This window comes from Misgurnus anguillicaudatus, chromosome 19 (genome assembly GCF_027580225.2).
Source record: "Misgurnus anguillicaudatus chromosome 19, ASM2758022v2, whole genome shotgun sequence".
NCBI classification, from domain to species: Eukaryota; Metazoa; Chordata; class Actinopteri; order Cypriniformes; family Cobitidae; genus Misgurnus; species Misgurnus anguillicaudatus.
In genome coordinates, this window is record NC_073355.2 from 14993121 (window position 1) to 15011423 (window position 18303).

General features: G+C 34.1%; 6 protein-coding genes across 7 annotated transcripts; 4 read left to right on the forward strand and 2 right to left on the reverse strand.

Moving 5' to 3' along the window:
- The first annotated feature begins 899 nt into the window (after window positions 1-899).
- LOC129431266 (hemoglobin subunit alpha) lies at window positions 900-1721 on the forward strand. Its single transcript, XM_055189078.2, has 3 exons — window positions 900-1061; window positions 1168-1375; window positions 1479-1721. The coding sequence occupies exons 1-3, from the start codon at window positions 967-969 to the stop codon at window positions 1605-1607; spliced, it is 432 nt and encodes a 143-aa protein (XP_055045053.1). The 5' UTR covers window positions 900-966; the 3' UTR covers window positions 1608-1721.
- Window positions 1722-7409: 5688 nt separating this feature from the next.
- Window positions 7410-8230, forward strand: LOC129431269 (hemoglobin subunit beta). The gene is made up of 3 exons (XM_055189087.2): window positions 7410-7587; window positions 7682-7904; window positions 7998-8230. The coding sequence occupies exons 1-3, from the start codon at window positions 7496-7498 to the stop codon at window positions 8124-8126; spliced, it is 444 nt and encodes a 147-aa protein (XP_055045062.1). The 5' UTR covers window positions 7410-7495; the 3' UTR covers window positions 8127-8230.
- Window positions 8231-9505: 1275 nt separating this feature from the next.
- LOC129431274 (hemoglobin embryonic subunit alpha-like) lies at window positions 9506-10521 on the reverse strand. Its single transcript, XM_055189101.2, has 3 exons — window positions 10119-10521; window positions 9822-10029; window positions 9506-9728 (listed from the first exon to the last, which is right to left on the reverse strand). The coding sequence occupies exons 1-3, from the start codon at window positions 10211-10213 to the stop codon at window positions 9600-9602; spliced, it is 432 nt and encodes a 143-aa protein (XP_055045076.2). The 5' UTR covers window positions 10214-10521; the 3' UTR covers window positions 9506-9599.
- Window positions 10522-10701: 180 nt separating this feature from the next.
- Window positions 10702-11654, forward strand: LOC129431281 (hemoglobin subunit beta-like). The gene is made up of 3 exons (XM_055189109.2): window positions 10702-11011; window positions 11106-11328; window positions 11420-11654. Exons 1-3 carry the CDS (start codon window positions 10920-10922, stop codon window positions 11546-11548), a joined length of 444 nt encoding a protein of 147 aa, XP_055045084.2. The 5' UTR covers window positions 10702-10919; the 3' UTR covers window positions 11549-11654.
- A 1471-nt stretch (window positions 11655-13125) lies between these two features.
- Window positions 13126-15336, reverse strand: LOC129431293 (hemoglobin embryonic subunit alpha-like). 2 transcript variants are annotated; one of them, XM_073857004.1, is made up of 4 exons: window positions 15202-15336; window positions 13729-13858; window positions 13436-13643; window positions 13126-13339 (listed from the first exon to the last, which is right to left on the reverse strand). In XM_073857004.1, exons 2-4 carry the CDS (start codon window positions 13821-13823, stop codon window positions 13211-13213), a joined length of 432 nt encoding a protein of 143 aa, XP_073713105.1. In that variant the 5' UTR covers window positions 13824-13858; window positions 15202-15336; the 3' UTR covers window positions 13126-13210. The 2 variants fall into 2 exon arrangements, with proteins under 2 accessions (XP_073713105.1, XP_055045101.1); XM_055189126.2 differs by lacking the exon at window positions 15202-15336 and having other exon boundaries at window positions 13729-13876.
- Window positions 14314-15444, forward strand: LOC129431284 (hemoglobin subunit beta-like). Its single transcript, XM_055189116.2, has 3 exons — window positions 14314-14773; window positions 14868-15090; window positions 15182-15444. Exons 1-3 carry the CDS (start codon window positions 14682-14684, stop codon window positions 15308-15310), a joined length of 444 nt encoding a protein of 147 aa, XP_055045091.2. The 5' UTR covers window positions 14314-14681; the 3' UTR covers window positions 15311-15444.
- The last annotated feature ends 2859 nt before the right edge of the window (window positions 15445-18303 follow it).

Genomic DNA, 18303 nt, shown 5'->3' on the forward strand with positions numbered 1-18303 from the left:
AAAAAACAACTTGTAACAATTTGCACAAACTTTTTTTGAGGATTTTACAAGTCAAATTTGCTACTTTTTAAGTGCAACTTACCGACCAAACTCAAATCAAATCTACTTAAGAATGCATGAAACATTTGTTAAATAATTAAGTATGTCACTTTTAGAAGTTACATTTATTTGAATTGTTTAGGTAAAGTCAATGACTTTTTGAATATTGAAGCATTGCTGTCCTAAAAATATTAAATAAATCGTATTTATTATTCTATGATAGATTGTATTTACTATCTTTTTAACATAGTTGTTAAAAACATAGTTGTCTTAGTTATTCTAAGTGTTATAAAAGGCATTATAACACAAAATTCACGAATGACTGTAAGTCAGTCATTAAATAAACTTGAATCTCCACGTATAACAAACACAGAATTGCGTGTTTGACATGCATTCTCAGTACTGTGGAGAGAAATACAATAAAACGTTTTAACAGAGTTTATGTAAGGAAACACTGCTCACCTAAACGGTGACTTCACAAAATTATCATTACAACAAAACAACATCAATAATATAAGAGCTTAAACCTTTATGACATTTATTAACAAATGTTAATATAGCTAATTATGTGGGATAATCTTATATATTTTACTACACCAAAAAGTTCGTTTTTCAGTGTACCTATTTAATTGTAGGCTACTTTAAGTCAGAATAATAAAATACTCAAACGTAGTAGCATACATAGCTCGTGAAGTGGGCATATTTAGATAAAATATATATTTTGTTATCTCAATTAAACAAGATGCACGAAATCGCTACGTTTGCCAAGTATTTGAGATCAACCGTAATGTGTTGAAGAGGTGTGGTTTGTACAGATTACCTGGGTGTGCCCTTCTCTAGTTTAATATAAAAAGTGGGACGAATTCATCTGTACGCCAATATCTTTTCCCAAAGTCAGTCTAACTTGAGAAAAAGAAGAAAGCAGCGATGAGTCTCTCTGACAAGGACAAGTCTGTCGTGAAGGCCCTCTGGGGCAAGATCTCTTCCAGGGCCGATGATATCGGTGCTGAAGCTCTTGGCAGGTAATACTGACCAAATATATGGTTACTTTGTAACAAAGTGGTTTTTATTATCTTGCTTTGATACATATATGTGAACACTTATTTTCCGTATTGCTGTTTTTGGCAGAATGCTTACCGTCTACCCCCAGACCAAGACCTACTTCTCTCACTGGGCTGACCTGAGCCCTGGCTCTGCTCCTGTGAAGAAGCACGGCAAGACTATCATGGGTGCAGTTGGTGAGGCCGTGTCAAAGATTGACGACCTTACGGGATCTCTGGCAGCTCTCAGCGAACTTCATGCTTTCAAGCTCCGTATTGACCCGGCCAACTTCAAGGTAGATCCCACAAAATCACTACAACTGATCAGTGTGATAGCATATTTAAATCTTGTCATGGATGTGGTAAAAGTGTCATATGTTTACTATTCATCTTTTCTAGATCCTTGCAACCAACCTTATAGTGGTCATTGGCATGCTCTTCCCTGGAGATTTCTCCCCCGAGGTTCACGTGTCAGTTGACAAGTTTTTCCAGAACTTGGCCCTGGCTCTCTCTGAGAAATACCGCTAAACTTACAATCGGGATTTAATGTCAACAGGCAACTCTGAGCAGCACCTCATCTCTAACCAACGTGTGTCTAATGCCTGAATAACATTTCTCAATAAAAAGCACAGAACTACATTATTGATTTGTCTTTTGGTTTATTCCTAATCAAGTGTTCCCAAATCCCTGCACTGGCAAATATATCTTAAAAGTTATTCTTACTGAGTTATTAATTATTTTGGCAAATGGTTTCTATTTAAAAGTGTTTATTATCATGTTATATTTAATAATACAATAATGTTATATCATGCTACATAAAATATTAAGGGTTAATCGGCAATTTTTTTTATTACATTACATCCTACCATCAAAAATAAATAGAAAAATGCACGTTTTACCCGGTGTCCATGTGCAGTATCATTCTAGCTTGACCTATGTAAGATACTTGTGTTTGAGTTTGAAAAATACAGCTTTTTTGAAATAACTCACAATATTGTTTTACCTTTTGAGAACGAATAGTGAATAAATAAATAATGAATCAGGCAGTTCTATTCTAACTATACACTCTAAAAACAAACGGTGCTATATAGCACCAACAGTGGTTCTTTGCTCGTAATCATAGAAGAACCGTTTTTAGTGCCATATATAGCACCGGTGAAGCACCTGTGTAGAACCATATAGTGCTATGTAGAACCAAATGTGGTGCTATAGTGGTGCTATATGGCACCTATATGGTTCTACACAGGTGCTTCACCGGTGCTTCACCGGTGCTATATGGCACTAAAAACGGTTCTTCTATGGTTACGATTCAAATCAACAGTTTTGGTGCTATATAGCACCGTTTGTTTTTTTAGAGTGTAGCCTAACAGTAACTTCAAACATAAGTGAACATTTTGTGAAGTATATAGGTTTAAGGGAACATTTTATCAAAAAATTAATTACAAATTGCGCATAAGTGTGACCCTTATTAATCAAGCTATTTCACTAAATATTTCTTCATATTTTTTGTTAAGGTTTTCTCTCACATTGGTCAAGATCGCTTCAAAGTCTATGTCCGTTTACGGCGTGCTAATTTAAACATATTTTGCACTCGTCTTTCTGTATTCAGCTAAATTTTTGCATCAGTATTGTTTAAATATAATAACATAAAATATTACAAAACATAATTTTGTATTTTATTTTTTTATATTTCTTCTTATTTGTTTATTTAAAGTTTATATTTTTAAACAGAACGATTTATGCAACACAGTCTAACGGGAAGTCGTGTTATAGTAACGAAAAATTTTGATTAATTTATTCGTGTTTGATGACACGAATTTCCGCTGTTTTTCGTGTCTCTGGAGACGAATGTCTTTTCCGTCCTTCACAGCACGAATTTCTATCAATTGCTGTTCGTGTCTGTGGCACGACTTTCTTTATCGTGTCATTTAATATTTTGTTTTCTCATCGTTGTTTCCTATTTTTAAATCATTGTCGCTTGGGGGTATAGGGTTAGATCCGGGGTTTGCGTTAGGATGTTATTTTTTGCATTGGTTTCTACCTGTTTTTCATTCACTTTTAAAACTATTCTCGCCTGGAGTTGGGGTTAGAGCTGGGGTTTGGGTTAGGAAGTCGCAGAAAGTGATTCTAACCCAAACCCCAAGCGACAATGGTCAAAAAATAGAAAACAACGATGAGAAAACAAAATACAAAATGACACGATAAAGAAAGCCGTGCCACAGACATTGATAGAAATTTGTGCTAGAAAGGACGAAAAAGACACTCGCCTCCAGAGACACGAAAAACAGCGGAAATTCGTGTCATCAAACACGAAATCAAAATTTTCGTTACTATAACACGACTTGCCGTGAGACTGGGTTGATTTATAACATGTCCACAATTAGGCCTACGTCTGCGTTCATCTGATTCGCGTTTCCCATGCTTCATGTTTCCCACACCTGTTTCTAATTTTTGATTTTGATGAGATTTTTTTCTGGAGAAAGTAATACTAAAATGAAGAAGAAAGGCAAAATATTATGAAAACAGCAAAATCCCACTGTTTAAGTAACACGTAATCAAAAGTCAAATGGACATTTACCACAAAATGTATCACATTAAATCTCCAGTTTGTGTTTTTGTTATGGGTTCATTTGAAGTCACCATTTTCGTGATTACTGTTGCCTTTAGTTAGACATTTGTCCCTTGACTTTCTGTGAACTAACTCTCCTCTTATAGCAATTGTTACAGTGTTTTAATAAGACCACTTGTTTATTGCTTGATGTAGGAGATAAGCCTTTAAGATCATCTGGGGTTGTTATAAATATTATATTGTGCTAAATTGTTAATAAAACATTTGTATATAAATAAATGGTAAAGAAAATAAAGCACATGATAATGTTGCTAATATGGCACTTTCTGAAAAAAACCTGCTGTAATGCTTTAGGGTTTTTTATTGCTAAAGAGAGATATCATGATTTCTGATACAAATCTCAATGATGGTGAAGGTAAATGGTAAGAAAGTTTCACAATTTTGTCCATTTACAATGCACATGAGTTATGAATGAGTTGAGTAAACAATAGCTAATTAGTAAGTTAACCTTAATTTTCCTTTTAAGTTTGCTTTGGAAAAATAAGGGCAATCGGTTTCCTTCATTTTTTTAAAGGGACATTTCACCCATTTGCATTAATCTTTGTATAATTAGAACCCCAGTCATGTTTTTGAATGGTCGTGCATCATTTCCCCAGTTGCCGTTTGAGACAGGAGAAATACAGATTTCAGTGTTACACTTTCTTCTTTCAATGATGTAAAAATCATCATTTTGCATCATTGAAAGAAGGAAGTGCTATATCTTTGTTGAGGGAGTGAGACTACAAACACCCCTTTTCTCTGTCAAATAAGCACCAAATTCGAAATGTATGTTACATTTTGACTACAAACATGACGCACTTTCAATAAAGATTCATGTTTCTATGGGTGAAATGCTCCTTTAAAGGGGACATATTATGACATTTTTTTTAAGATGTAAACTAAGTCAAAAATAGGTCTGAGCAAAAGTGTGCCGTTTTGGGTGTGTAATTTAAAATGCAAATGAGCGGATGAAGTGCAACCACTGATCACAATGATGGTGGTTGTTGCAATTGAAGCTCAATTGTGCTGTGAAATATTTTATCTCTCTCTTTCTCTCCATACTAAATGGTTGTGCTGTGGTTGGATAGTGAAGATAAAGTGGGCGGTATTACCTTATTCTGACATCACAATAAGGGCCAAATTACAATGACCTATTTTTTCACATGCTTGCAGAAGATGGTTTACCAAAACTAAGTTATTGGGTTGATCTTTTTAACATTTTCTAGGTTGATAGAAGCACTGGGGACACAATTATAGCACTTAAACATGGAAAAAGTCAGATTTTCATAATATGTCCCCTTTAAGTAAACTGAACATGTTAGAATATACACAGTGCAGAAAAAAGTTCTTAGAACGTTCCCTGAAAGTTCCCAAGGATCCCAAAAACGTTCTGCCAACGTAAAAAGTGTCCAGGTTTCTTTAAGTAACGTTTCTGTGTTGTCTGAACATTAGAGGAATGTTACATTTTACCATTTTTAAACGTTATGACAATGTTGTGTTTTAATGTTCACACAATGTTTAAAACAACAACTGTTTATTATATTGACTTATTATAGTGTTATGTAAATGATAGAGAAACATTGCATTTTATTATTTAATAAAACATTATTTCTGAATGTTCAGTAAATATATTGCTGTAGAAAACACAATTCACTTATTAGGTTTAGATGTTGATGTTTTGTTTTATTTATAGCCATCATTGTTGTGATTAGTGTTTGTTTTAGCAGGACTCTTGACCCTTGACTTTTTGCTAGCTAGTTTTTTTCCTGGTCGTGTCAACTTTTTGTTAATACACCACATTTGTTATGAAAAGTTAATAGTGTAATTCTGTGGTGGTTGGTACATAATGATAAAAATCATCACCTAATTAATTAACTAATCAAAAGTTTATTTTCTGTCAATAATGTATATGAGATCCAGCACTTTCACAGCAGTTTATCATTAAGGAGTTTATTAATTAGATGATGATTTTTACCATTATGTACCAACAACCACAGAATTACACTATTAACTTTACATGTTCATAACAATTGTGGTGCATTAACACAAAGCTGACACAACCAGGGAAAAACTAGCAAGCAAAAAGTTAAGTGTTAAGAGTCCAACTAAAACAAACACTAATCACAATAATGTTGACTTTAAATGAAAGAAAACATCAACATCTAAACCTAATAAGTGAATTGTGTTTTCTACAGCAATATATTTACTGAACATTCAGAAATAATGTTTTATAAAATAATAAAATTCAATGTTTCTCTATCATTTACATAACAATCAAACAAGTCAATATAATAAACAGTTGTTGTTTTAAACATTGTGTGAACATTAAAACATGACATTGTCATAACGTTTAAAAATGGTAAAATGTAACATTACTCTAACGTCCAGACAACCCAGAAACATTCTTAGAACTTAAAGAAAACTGGACACTTTTAACGTTGGCAGAATGTTTTTGGGAACCTTGGGAACTTTCAGGGAGCGTTCTTACAACTTTTTTCTGCTAGCTGGGTAACCTATTGGGTATTGGTTTCAATACAACTTTTATGAAAGGTTTTGATCCACTTCAAATGTTAACAAGTGAAGTTTATGAATACTAAGAAAACCAAGACAGCAGCACACGGCCTTTATACGTTTTGTGGTAATAATAAGGGAGGCGGAAACCTCTGTCCTACAAACTGAGAGCATTTCTAAGACATGCATCACTGATGCATTCAACACACTGGTTAAAATAAAATTATGCCCTGTGTTGGTTTAAATAAAAGTGCGATCATTGCTGGTTTAAATTAGATTGTGTCCGTTGCTGGTTAAAATTAGAGTGTGTGCATTGGATAAAATTAGGGTGAGAATGTCCCTTTCTTGTTTAAAATGAGAGCGTCCATTGTTGGTTAAAACGAAAGTGCGTCCTCTGCTGGTTGATAATAGAGAGCGTCCCCTGCTGCATAAAATTAGAGAGTGTCCTCTACTGCTTAAAGTGAGAGTTAGGTTATTTGAAATATGGCCGTGTACTGCCAGTGACATGAATTTTCCCCGACAACAAGGGACGCCATAAGACTGACAGTAGAGTATAGCAATCACTGTAAGGTATATATTATAGCCATGGCTTGCTACAGCTTTACTGAACATAAAAATAATTGTACTAATAACATATTGAAAAAAACATTATGCAAAATGTTCTACAACTTTAACATTTTTACTGTTAAGAAATTTCTATTTTACTTGCATGGAATTTCCCTTTAAGGAATTTCGGTGTGTTTATAAGCCATTATGTAGCCTTTCGATTATTTCGATTACTGACATTTCAGGGCAGCTTCACATATTATGCGTTTTTCACAATTCACATTGTTTAAAGGTTTTACATTAACAACATGAAATCCAATGTCTTCAATTCAATATCTTTATTTTCCTCGTGTATTAAAATAAACATTTTAAATTTTTCGTTTCAATCACTTACACTCAAATGAGTAATCAGGCATCTTAAGACAATGTAACTATTTTTTAACGAAACGCTGTTATTGTCAATTATCAACCGAATATAGGATTCTAATTAAACCTCAAATGTTTGTCTAATGTTTACTGACGTCTGGTCCAAATATGTCTAAATTTGTTAGTGTATAATGCAAATGTACACTCATGTCTGTATCTGTAATTTATCTTGGATTGCACACGACAGATCCAGCCCACAAACTGGACAGCCTACTAAGAGGCGTGGTGATTTTGCGCATTTAAAAGTTTCTAAGAGAAACCATCTGTTCACAGGACTTCTAAGCTTGTGTTAAAGACACTTGTCTGAAACTCCACAGTCGCAAACATGGTTCAGTGGACAGACTTTGAGCGCACCACTCTTCAGGACATCTTCTCTAAAGTAGACCTCGATGCCCTTGGTCATCAGGCCTTGGCAAGGTATCAAACCATCACACTTACAAAACCTAACTTATACAACTAAATTATAAACTTCTAACATTATAATTGAGTGCTTCTGCTTTGTGTCTTTCAGATGCCTTGTCGTCTACCCCTGGACCCAGCGTTACTTCGGTAAGTTTGGAAACCTGTACAACGCCGCTGCCATCCTGGGAAACCCAATGGTTGCTGCTCACGGTAAAGTTGTCGTTGGTGGATTGGGGAAAGCTTTGAAGAACTTGGACAACATCAAAGAGACATATGCCGAATTAAGTGTTCTGCACTCTGAGAAACTCCACGTAGACCCTGACAACTTCAGGGTAATTTAACATCCATTAAATCATACATTATTTCATAACAATCTTATCACTTATAAAATTGAATTTCTATATATCATCTGTGTTCATCCACAGCTGTTGGCTGACTGCATTACCATTGTTGTCGCTGCACAACTGGGAGCTGCATTCACCCCTGAAGTCCAGGCTGCTTTACAGAAGTTCCTCGCTGTTGTGAACGCCTCTCTCAGGAGACAATACCACTAGAGATCAACAATGCTTTGACTGATAAACAGAGAATCTGACATCTGATGTTACAACAAAACATTTTGTTCTTCTGTGTTAAAGCAAATAAACGTTTCAATATTTAATATTCATTGCATTTTGTGTTTTTTTACATTCATGGGTTCGCTGTTGCTTCAGACATTTAAACAGAAAACTCAAATCTTGGTATAAGTTATTGCTAATATCATATTTATTAGGCACACAAAACAACATAATCACATTACCATTTCGGTACAATATTTTATCAAGTCATGCAGCTATAAGCGCAAAGTTTAAATGTATTACTATTTATCAGTTTCATAATGAGTTATTATTTTAAGACATTACTGCACTACTGAGAATTATATTAGAAAAAGGGTCACGTAAATATATATTTTGTTCTGTAAGTCTTTTCTAAATATACTTTGATATCATTTTAATTATGGCCCCTTAAAAAAAATTTTGGTCATGTTTACACTTCTATAATAAATCAAAAAGAAAAAAAATCGTAACATCCAGTTTAGTGAAAATTGAGTGACTTTCATTGGCAAATAAAAAATTATACACAAAATGCATATTTGTAATAGAGGATTATATTTTTTTGTAATAGTGGATTATGTTTTTAAGGGATGTTATCTTAGGATAAGTTAACTGGTAGTCTAATAACTTTTCAGTTTCGAAATAAGGTAAATATGTCACGATTTATTATTTTATTAGGAATTTGGGAAGCTTTTACGCAATATTTTCTTACAAAACAATTATCTGAGTTTTTGTCTTGGCAAACAAACTTAAATTAATTATGTAACGTCAAGATTAAATTTTGTCGTTAAAATACTATACATGCCAGAGTCAGTCAATTTAATATATTTAATTTAAGAACTAAATACAACAATGTTAAATAATTGTGAATTTAACTACAGAGACAAAAATAATTGTCAATACAACATAGCATTAACACAATTATTGGATAAATAAAATTAATAGTTTTCGATTTCTAAACTCTACCATAATAAAAAACTTTTCAAAATCTTCAACTAAAAAGTCCATCTATTAAAAAATATAAAAAGTAGAATTTTTGTTAGGTAAATTGTGTAAGCTGGAAGAATATATTTTAGTATTTTTTTAATTTGAGAAATTGAGTAATAACCAACAAAATAAACAAAAGCTTTTCAATTTTACTTTGCACATTTGTTTTATTTCCTTTTTTTTCTTTGATCTTTTTTGACAATATGGTGTTTAAAAACAGTTTATTGACACACATGAGTTTTTTTGTGTTTGTTTGTTTGTTTGTTTGTTTGTTTGTTTGTTTGTTTGTTTGTTTGTTTGTTTGTTTTGGTGTGGTTGTTTTGTTTTTAAGACTGGAATAAAACATTTAGTCGAGATAAAATTTAACAAGCATTTATTGCATCACAGAAAGACAGAACATTCATGTCGGCATTCGTATGACGCGTCTGAAGTGAACACTCTATTAAGTGCTTATCGGTACTTTTCGGACAGACCCAGAGCCACAGCAGAGAGGAACTTGTCCATAGCCACATGAGCATCAGGGGTGAATTCAGTGGGGAACAAGAGGGCCAAAACCACAAGTATGTTGTGGGACAAAATCTACAGGAAAAAAAACAAGAAACAAACGAGGTTACTCTACGAGCACAAATCATAAATCGTGCAACCCTTTTAAATTAATTTTATTGCACTTGCCTTGAAGTTGGCAGGATCAACACGAAGCTGGAAAGCATGAAGCTCACTGAGGCTCAGGAGTCCAGCAGTCAGGTCATCGATTTTCTCGACAGCCTGAGCAACGCCAGACATCACCACCTTTCCGTGATTCCTCACGGGGGCTGAACCGGGGCTCAGGTCCTTCCAGTGAGAAAAGTAGGTTTTGGTCTGGGGATAAACCACCAGCATCCTGCAGAGACACAATGCACTCAATCCTAAATATATGTCTGGACAGTGCATTTCATAATAATAAACGAGATCTATTGTAAATCGGCTTACCTAGAAAGAGCATCGTGACCAATGTCATCAGCCTTTCCTGAGACCTTGGCCCAAAGGTCTTTGACGGCAGCTTTGTCTTTGGCAGTGAGGCTCATTGTGGAAGGATGACTTTGCAGCAAACTTCTGTGAGTTGACAGTAAGAGGGTTTGGTTTTTTATACTGCTGTCAGGCAAAAGATAGTCCCAAGTCCCTCCTTGAAACCACAAAGTTGACTCATCAAATTTTGGTCGATTGCCATCACATCTTTCAATTTATTAATCGCAGTGAATTTAATGAATGACATAAGCAGATTTATTTGGTTACAATTTAAGAAGTTGCCAGTTTAAGTGCTTTTTTAACAACAACATGCTTACTTTTACCACATGCTATATTTCTTTCTTTCTTTCTTTCTTTCTTTCTTTCTTTTTTTTCTTTCTTGTTTGTTGTATTTTATGCACTCGTTAAAATTTTTTTAACAATTTATTAATTCAAAATTGAATTAATTTATACGCCATGATAATGTATTGACAATATAAAATCAGTTCCCCTCTTTATAATGTCCTTTGCTTTCAGATGAATAGAAAAACGGGTATTCTTTAAAATAATTTAAAAATAGACGTATTGTATTAAAATGGGTTTAAATGTGAATAATAGACACTTCGAGGCAACATAACCCAGATATCTGATAAGCATATCTTGGATTGCACACGACAAGAGGCGTGGTTGCGATGGGCATTTAAAAGTTTCTCGGAGAAACCATCTGTTCACAGGACTTCTAAGCTTGTGTTAAAGACACTTGTCAGAAACTCCACAGTCGCAAACATGGTTCAGTGGACAGACTTTGAGCGCACCACTCTTCAGAACATCTTCTCTAAAGTAGACCTCGATGCCCTTGGTCATCAGGCCTTGGCAAGGTATCAAACAATGACACTTACAAAACCAAACTTATACAACTAACTTTTAAACTTCTAACATTATAATTGAGTGCTTCTACTTTGTGTCTTTCAGATGCCTTGTCGTCTACCCCTGGACCCAGCGTTACTTCGGTAAGTTTGGAAACCTGTACAACGCCGCTGCCATCCTGGGAAACCCAATGGTTGCTGCTCACGGTAAAGTTGTCGTTGGTGGATTGGTGAAAGCTTTGAAGAACTTGGACAACGTCAAAGAGACATATGCCGAATTAAGTGTTCTGCACTCTGAGAAACTCCACGTAGACCCTGACAACTTCAGGGTAATTTAACATTTATTAAATCATACATTATTTCATAACAGTCACTTATAAACTTGTATTTCTTTATAACATCATCTGTGTCCATCCACAGCTGTTGGCTGACTGCATTACCATTGTTGTCGCTGCACAACTGGGAGCTGCATTCACCCCTGATGTCCAGGCTGCTTTACAGAAGTTCCTCGCTGTTGTGAACGCCTCTCTCAGGAGACAATACCACTAGAAATCAACAATGCTTTGACTGATAAACAGAGAATCTGACATCTGATGTTTCAACCAAACATTTTGTTCTTCTGTGTTAAAGCAAATAAATGTTTCAATATTTAATATTCAGTGCATTCTGTGTTTTTTTACATTTATGGGTTCGCTTCCACTTCAGACTTTTAAAAAGAAAACTCAAATCTTGGAATAAGTTATTTTTACTAATCAAGTTTATTAGATACAACACAAAATAAATGCATTACCCTTCTCAAATGGGCTCAATATTTGAACAATATTTATCAATATTTATCAAAGTTTATCTGTACTATTAATGTCCAGTTCCATGATGACACAGTTAATATTTTAAGACTTTTAATTAAGAATTATATTATAAAATGATATCAAGTAAAAATATATTTTGTTCTTTCAAAGTATTTTCTTAACATAGTGTGATATTTTGATTACGGCAACTTATATCACAACATTTTTTGTCAGGTTACAGATATAAAAAATCCGTTTGAAAAAAAAAACAAATTTTGTAAAAACATGTACAAATTTAATAGGTTACGTAAAAAGTTAGTTATAGCCTACAACATAAAAAATGACCAAAATGCATAATAGTGGATTATATTTTAAAAACGCGATGCTGTGTTGGCAACCGCAAGTTAATTGTTAACCTAATAACTTTTCAGTTTCGAAGTGCCTCAAATAAGGTAAATATGCCTTGATGCAATATTTTAGGAAAACATTTGCAAGCATTTTTTTTCTAGCAAAAACAAATTAATTTAACTGATCTGAGTTCTGGTTTGGTAAACAAACTTAAATGAATTGTGTCAAGCCAAGAATACATTTTGTCGGTAAAATACCACTATTTAGGACAAAGTCAGTCAATTAAATATAGACCATTTTGCAAGATGTAAACAATATTGGTCCAGAAGCACTTCCCGTTGTTTTTAGGTTTTTTAGTTAACATTTATTTTACATTTTTATTCAGTTCTAACTTTTTGTTGATTGTATTCTGTTATATATTAATTAATATTCAATTTTTGTTCAGTGGTAAAAAACTAAAACAGGAAGTGATAAATGAACTAGTGTGCTTTATATCCTGCAAACATGTTCTATTCATTTAAAAAAATAAACACAACAATATACAAATATTACCATTCCGAATTTAACTACAGTGAAAAAAATATGTTTAAGACACTATAGCAGTAACACAGTTATTGGGTAAATAAAATATATAATTTTCATATATATATATATATATATATATATATATATATATATATATATATATATATATATATATATATATATATATATATATATATATATATATATATATATATATATATATATATTTCATTTTGCCTTTGTACATTTGTTTTGCTTTATTTTATTTTTCTTTTAAACACCACAATTTAAATTGCCCCAAGAGTGTTTTCGAAAAGCTAACATGTTCAATGTATAATAACGTTGCGATTTTTTTATGACAACGTCATGTTTTAAAACAAAGTTAACTGACACACTTAAGATTTTTTTGTTTTATCTTTGTTTGTTTTTTGATTGTCAAAGATAAAATAAGACATTTAGTCAAGATCAAATTTAACAAGCATTTATTGCATCACAGAAAGACAGAACATTCATGCTGGCATTCGTCTAACGTGAACACACTATTAAGTGCTTATCGGTACTTTTCGGAGAGAGCCAGAGCCACAGCAGAGAGGAACTTGTCCATAGCCACATGAGCATCAGGAGTGAATTCAGTGGGGAACAAGAGGGCCAAAACCACGAGAATGTTGTGAGACAAAATCTACAGGTAAAACAAGAACAAATTAATTTAGTCTGGCTAAGAGCATATAACAGAAATCGTAGCATAATAATTTGGATTCATTTTCATTGCACTTGCCTTGAAGTTGGCAGGATCAACACGAAGCTGGAAAGCATGAAGCTCACTGAGGCTCAGGAGTCCAGCAGTCAGGTCATCGATTTTCTCGACAGCCTGAGCAACGCCAGACATCACAACCTTTCCGTGATTCCTCACGGGTGCTGAACCGGGGCTCAGGTCCTTCCAGTGAGAAAAATAGGTTTTGGTCTGGGGATAAACCACCAGCATCCTGCAGAGACACAATGCACTCAATCCTAAATGTCTGGACAGAGCATTTCATAATAATAATCGAGATCAATTGTAAATCGGCTTACCTAGAAAGAGCATCGTGACCAATGTCATCAGCCTTTCCTGAGACCTTGGCCCAGAGGTCTTTGACGGCAGCTTTGTCTTTGGCAGTGAGGCTCATTGTGGAAGGATGACTTTGCAGCAAACTTCTGTGAGCTGACAGTAAGAGGGTTTGGCTTTTTATACTGCTGTCAGACAGAAGATAAACCCAAGTCCCTCCTAAGTTGACTTATCAAATTTTGGTCGGTTGCAATCACATCTTCCGCTTTATTAATAGCAGTGAATTTAATGAATGACATAAAACGGCACTCTTCTAAACTATTTATTTGGTGGTTACATTTTAATAAATTAAAGTTATTTTAAGAAAGCGACGACATTGAAGTGTTTATTATACGTTTACAAAAAAACAGAATTGCTTTTAAAAAAAGGTGAATGTAAAAGTTACTGAAGTTCAACTAAAATAAAACTTAATTCCTAATGCAAAAAGATTCCTTCAAACAAATTTCAGTGCGTTAGAATTCGTTCTTTGTTTCTTTTGTATTTAATGTACACTATTACAACTATTCATTGTGTTTCAATATGCACACTCATGAATAATTGATGCTTGTTCTTTATAAATATGAAATTAGGAGCCTCAAAGTTTAATTTCACTATGATTTCAATCTTTGACATGATCTTACTGAGTCAATGTTAATTTTAAATATATCAATGTTGTATTTTGTTATATATGTAATATTTTTTTTTAAATGAGTTTGAATGTGAAGTAATCTTATATTAGGCTACAAGGCAGGCTAACACGTGTCTGATAAGCATATCTTAGATTGCACACGACTGAACCAGCCCACAAACTGGACATCCAATAGCCTGCTAAGAGGTGTGGTGATGATGCACATTTAAAAGTTTCTCTGAGAAACCATCTGTTCACAGGACTTCTAAGCTTGTGTTAAAGACACTTGTCAGAAATTACACAGTCGCAAACATGGTTCAGTGGACAGACTTTGAGCGCACCACTCTTCAGAACATCTTCTCTAAAATAGACCTCGATGCCCTTGGTCATCAGGCCTTGGCAAGGTATCAAACCCTGACACTTACAAAACCTAACGTATTCAACTAACTTCTAAACTTCTAACGTTATAACTGATTACTTCTCCTTTGTGTCTTTCAGATGTCTTGTCGTCTACCCCTGGACCCAGCGTTACTTCGGTAAGTTTGGAAACCTGTACAACGCTGCTGCCATCCTGGGAAACCCAATGGTTGCTGCTCACGGTAAAGTTGTCGTTGGTGGATTGGTGAAAGCTTTGAACAACTTGGACAACGTCAAAGAGACATATGCCGAATTAAGTGTGCTGCACTCTGAGAAACTCCACGTAGATCCTGACAACTTCAGGGTAATTTAACATTTATTAAATCATACATTATTTCATAACAGTCACTTATAAACTTGTATTTCTATATAACATCATCTGTGTCCATCCACAGCTGTTGGCTGACTGCATTACCATTGTTGTCGCTGCACAACTGGGAGCTGCATTCACCCCTGAAGTCCAGGCTGCTTTACAAAAGTTCCTTGCTGTTGTGAACGCCTCTCTCAGAAGACAATACCACTAGAGATCAACAATGCTTTGACTGATAAACTGAGAATTTGACATCTGATGTTTCAACAAAACATTTTGTTCTTTTGTGTTAAAGCAAATAAATGTTTCAATATTTAATATTCAGTGCCTTCTGTGTTTGTTTTTTACATTTATGGGTTTGCTGCCGCTGTAGACAATAAAAAAACCTCAAATCTTGTACAAGTTATTTTTAATAGATCAGGGCCTTGGCCCGGTTCCCCAAAACGTTCTTATCGCTAAGTAGTTCTTAACCTATTCCGTAACCTCTCTCTTAACCCAATGGCACGATTCCCGACACGTTCGTACGCTAAGTATATCTTCTGTAAGTAAGCTGCTTCCTCATGTAAAGCTGCTTTGCAACAATTAACACTTGTGAAAAGCGCTATATAAATAAATTGAATTGAAATTGAATTAAGCGCTCTGAGCGCAAGACGCTAGTCGCCGCCACTGTGCAGCAGTCTTTAGAAATCAGCGCAGCGCAGTACAAGTCAAACTATGGTATGTTAACAATGATTTTATGTTATGGACATTTTAAGACTAATAATATAATATGTTTGCAATGGATACAGGACTATTTATGCATTTGACGCCGGTGTTGTGTCGAAGTTTATTACCCATCGAAGTCTGTTCGTTTCTTATAGCGTTTTCATCAACCTCTCACGAATTTCCGTGGCATAGTCACGGAATTTTGTGCTCATTTTTCCATGGCATTCTCACGGATCTCCGCATTTTTCCGTGGCCCTGTTACGGACTGTCTTTTTCCGTGGCATTCTCACGGCCCAGCTAGAAATAAAAAGTTCTAAGAACGTTCCCTGAAAGTTCCCAATGTTCCCAAAAACATTCTGCCAACGTTAAAAGTGTCCAGTTTTTTTTAAGTTCTAGGAACGTTTCTGTTGTCTGAACGTTAGAGTAATGTTACATTTTACCATTTTTAAACGTTATGACAATGTCATGTTTTTAATGTTCACACAATGTTTAAAACAACAGCTGTTTATTATATTGACTTGTTTGACTGTTATGTAAATGATAGAGAAACATTGCATTTTATTATTTTATAAAACATTATTTCTGAATGTTCAGTAAATATATTGCTGTAGAAAACACAATTCAGGTTTGGATGTTGATGTTTTGTTTCATTTGGAGTCACCCTTGTTGTGATTGGTGTTTGTTTTGGTTGGACTCTTGGCACTTGACTTTTTGCTTGCTAATTTTTTCCCTGGTTGTTTTAATGCACCACATTTGTTATGAACATGCAAAGTTAATAGTGTAATTCTGTGGTTGTTGGTACATAATGGTAAAGATCATCACCTAATTCATTTACTAATCAAAACTTTATTTACTGCCAATAATGTATATTAGATCCAGCTCTTTCACAGCAGTTTGTCATTAAGGAGTTTTTAGAAACTTTGGACAAAAATATCCGCTTTATAATTGGGATGGACAAACATCAAGAATCAGACCATGAATCTCAACCATGGTGACAAATAAAATTGTTTAAAAAATTCTTATTTATCCATGCTGCAGTGCATGCTGCGAGTCCTGAATGAGATTTGTAATTTGTTAATACTCAGCATGCATTGCAGCATGAAGTTTTTCATTTAATTGTCACCATCATTGTGATTCATACTCTGATTCTTGATGTTTGTGCATCCCAATTATACAGCAGATATTTTTGTCCAAAGTTTCTAAAACTCCTTAATGACAAACTGCTGTGAAAGCACTGGATCTCATTTACATTTTTGACAGAAAATAAACGTTTGATTAGTAAATTAACTAGGTGATGATCTTTACCATTATGCACCATGCACCACAGAACTACACTACTAACTTTTCATAACAAATGTGGTGCATTATCAAAAAGTTAACACAACCAGGAAAAAACTAGCAAGCAAAAAGTCAAGTGTCAAGAGACCAACTAAAACAAACACTAATCACAATAATGGTGACTTAAAATAAAACAAAACATCAACATCTAAACCTAGTAGTGAATTGAGTTTTCTACAGCAATATATTTACTGAACATTCAGAAATAATGTTTTCTAAAATAATAAAATGCAATGTTTCTCTATCATTTACATAACAATTAAACAAGTCTAAAGTCTTTAAACATTTAAAAATGGTAAAATGTAACATTACTCTAACGTTCAGACAACAGAAACGTTCCTAGAACTTTAAAAAAACTGGACGCTTTTAGCGTTGGCAGAATGTTTTTGGGAACTTTCAGGGAACGTTCTTGGAACTTTTTATTTCTAGCTGGGGGATTGGTTACTCAACTGTTTTGTCCTATTTTCTTACCATTTTTGTTTCGGTTTAGGGTTAGATTTACATGAAATGACATCCCTACCCAAACCCAACTCTAACCCCAACGCCAGGTGACAATTGTTTAAAGTTTAGAAAGTATAAAAGAATAAATCAGAAAATATAGTTAAAAACCAATAGTTAAAGTGACATACTAACGCAAACACCAAATCTAACCCTAAACCGAAGCGAAAATGGTTTGAAAATAGGAAAAAGCAGTTGAGTAACAAATCCGTGAGAATGCCACGGAAAAAGACAGTCCGTAGCAGGGCCACGGAAAAATGCGGAGATGTGTCAATCAACAGCACTTGTCACAACACATCTTGTTATGTGAATTTTAGAAAGAAAAAAATCACTTCTGTTATATGAACTGTTCTTGTTGAAATTTTGCAAGGAAATCATATTTTTTGACATATTACACTGTAAGAGCCCTAACTTTACAAAATTATGTTACTTGGTGCCATGAAAAAACTTTCGTATGTTTTGAATAATTTTTCAAAAACATGCTCAACCGAACGGTTGATTTGTCACTTAATGGTAAATGTAGAAAAGCTAAGGTAATGTTTTCAGATCATCCATTTCTGCAGTCAGAATGTACTATTTGCTATGAATTATAAATTTCTGATCATTCACAGCTATGAATATGACACAGCTATTGTTATTTCTTATTAAATATATTGAGATCATTTC

Excerpts from the sequence above, each read along its gene's own strand:
- LOC129431266 (XM_055189078.2), top strand. The coding sequence starts at position 967 with ATGAGTCTCTCTGACAAGGACAAGTCTGTCGTGAAGGCCCTCTGGGGC. Across the intron at positions 1,062-1,167 it reads GGTGCTGAAGCTCTTGGCAG|AATGCTTACCGTCTACCCCC; the intron begins GTAATACTGACC and ends TGTTTTTGGCAG. Across the intron at positions 1,376-1,478 it reads TTGACCCGGCCAACTTCAAG|ATCCTTGCAACCAACCTTAT; the intron begins GTAGATCCCACA and ends CATCTTTTCTAG.
- LOC129431269 (XM_055189087.2), top strand. The coding sequence starts at position 7,496 with ATGGTTCAGTGGACAGACTTTGAGCGCACCACTCTTCAGGACATCTTC. Across the intron at positions 7,588-7,681 it reads GGTCATCAGGCCTTGGCAAG|ATGCCTTGTCGTCTACCCCT; the intron begins GTATCAAACCAT and ends TGTGTCTTTCAG. Across the intron at positions 7,905-7,997 it reads TAGACCCTGACAACTTCAGG|CTGTTGGCTGACTGCATTAC; the intron begins GTAATTTAACAT and ends GTTCATCCACAG.
- LOC129431274 (XM_055189101.2), bottom strand. The coding sequence starts at position 10,213 with ATGAGCCTCACTGCCAAAGACAAAGCTGCCGTCAAAGACCTTTGGGCC. Across the intron at positions 10,030-10,118 it reads GGTCACGATGCTCTTTCTAG|GATGCTGGTGGTTTATCCCC; the intron begins GTAAGCCGATTT and ends GTGTCTCTGCAG. Across the intron at positions 9,729-9,821 it reads TTGATCCTGCCAACTTCAAG|ATTTTGTCCCACAACATACT; the intron begins GCAAGTGCAATA and ends TTTTTCCTGTAG.
- LOC129431281 (XM_055189109.2), top strand. The coding sequence starts at position 10,920 with ATGGTTCAGTGGACAGACTTTGAGCGCACCACTCTTCAGAACATCTTC. Across the intron at positions 11,012-11,105 it reads GGTCATCAGGCCTTGGCAAG|ATGCCTTGTCGTCTACCCCT; the intron begins GTATCAAACAAT and ends TGTGTCTTTCAG. Across the intron at positions 11,329-11,419 it reads TAGACCCTGACAACTTCAGG|CTGTTGGCTGACTGCATTAC; the intron begins GTAATTTAACAT and ends GTCCATCCACAG.
- LOC129431293 (XM_073857004.1), bottom strand. The coding sequence starts at position 13,823 with ATGAGCCTCACTGCCAAAGACAAAGCTGCCGTCAAAGACCTCTGGGCC. Across the intron at positions 13,644-13,728 it reads GGTCACGATGCTCTTTCTAG|GATGCTGGTGGTTTATCCCC; the intron begins GTAAGCCGATTT and ends GTGTCTCTGCAG. Across the intron at positions 13,340-13,435 it reads TTGATCCTGCCAACTTCAAG|ATTTTGTCTCACAACATTCT; the intron begins GCAAGTGCAATG and ends TTTTACCTGTAG.
- LOC129431284 (XM_055189116.2), top strand. The coding sequence starts at position 14,682 with ATGGTTCAGTGGACAGACTTTGAGCGCACCACTCTTCAGAACATCTTC. Across the intron at positions 14,774-14,867 it reads GGTCATCAGGCCTTGGCAAG|ATGTCTTGTCGTCTACCCCT; the intron begins GTATCAAACCCT and ends TGTGTCTTTCAG. Across the intron at positions 15,091-15,181 it reads TAGATCCTGACAACTTCAGG|CTGTTGGCTGACTGCATTAC; the intron begins GTAATTTAACAT and ends GTCCATCCACAG.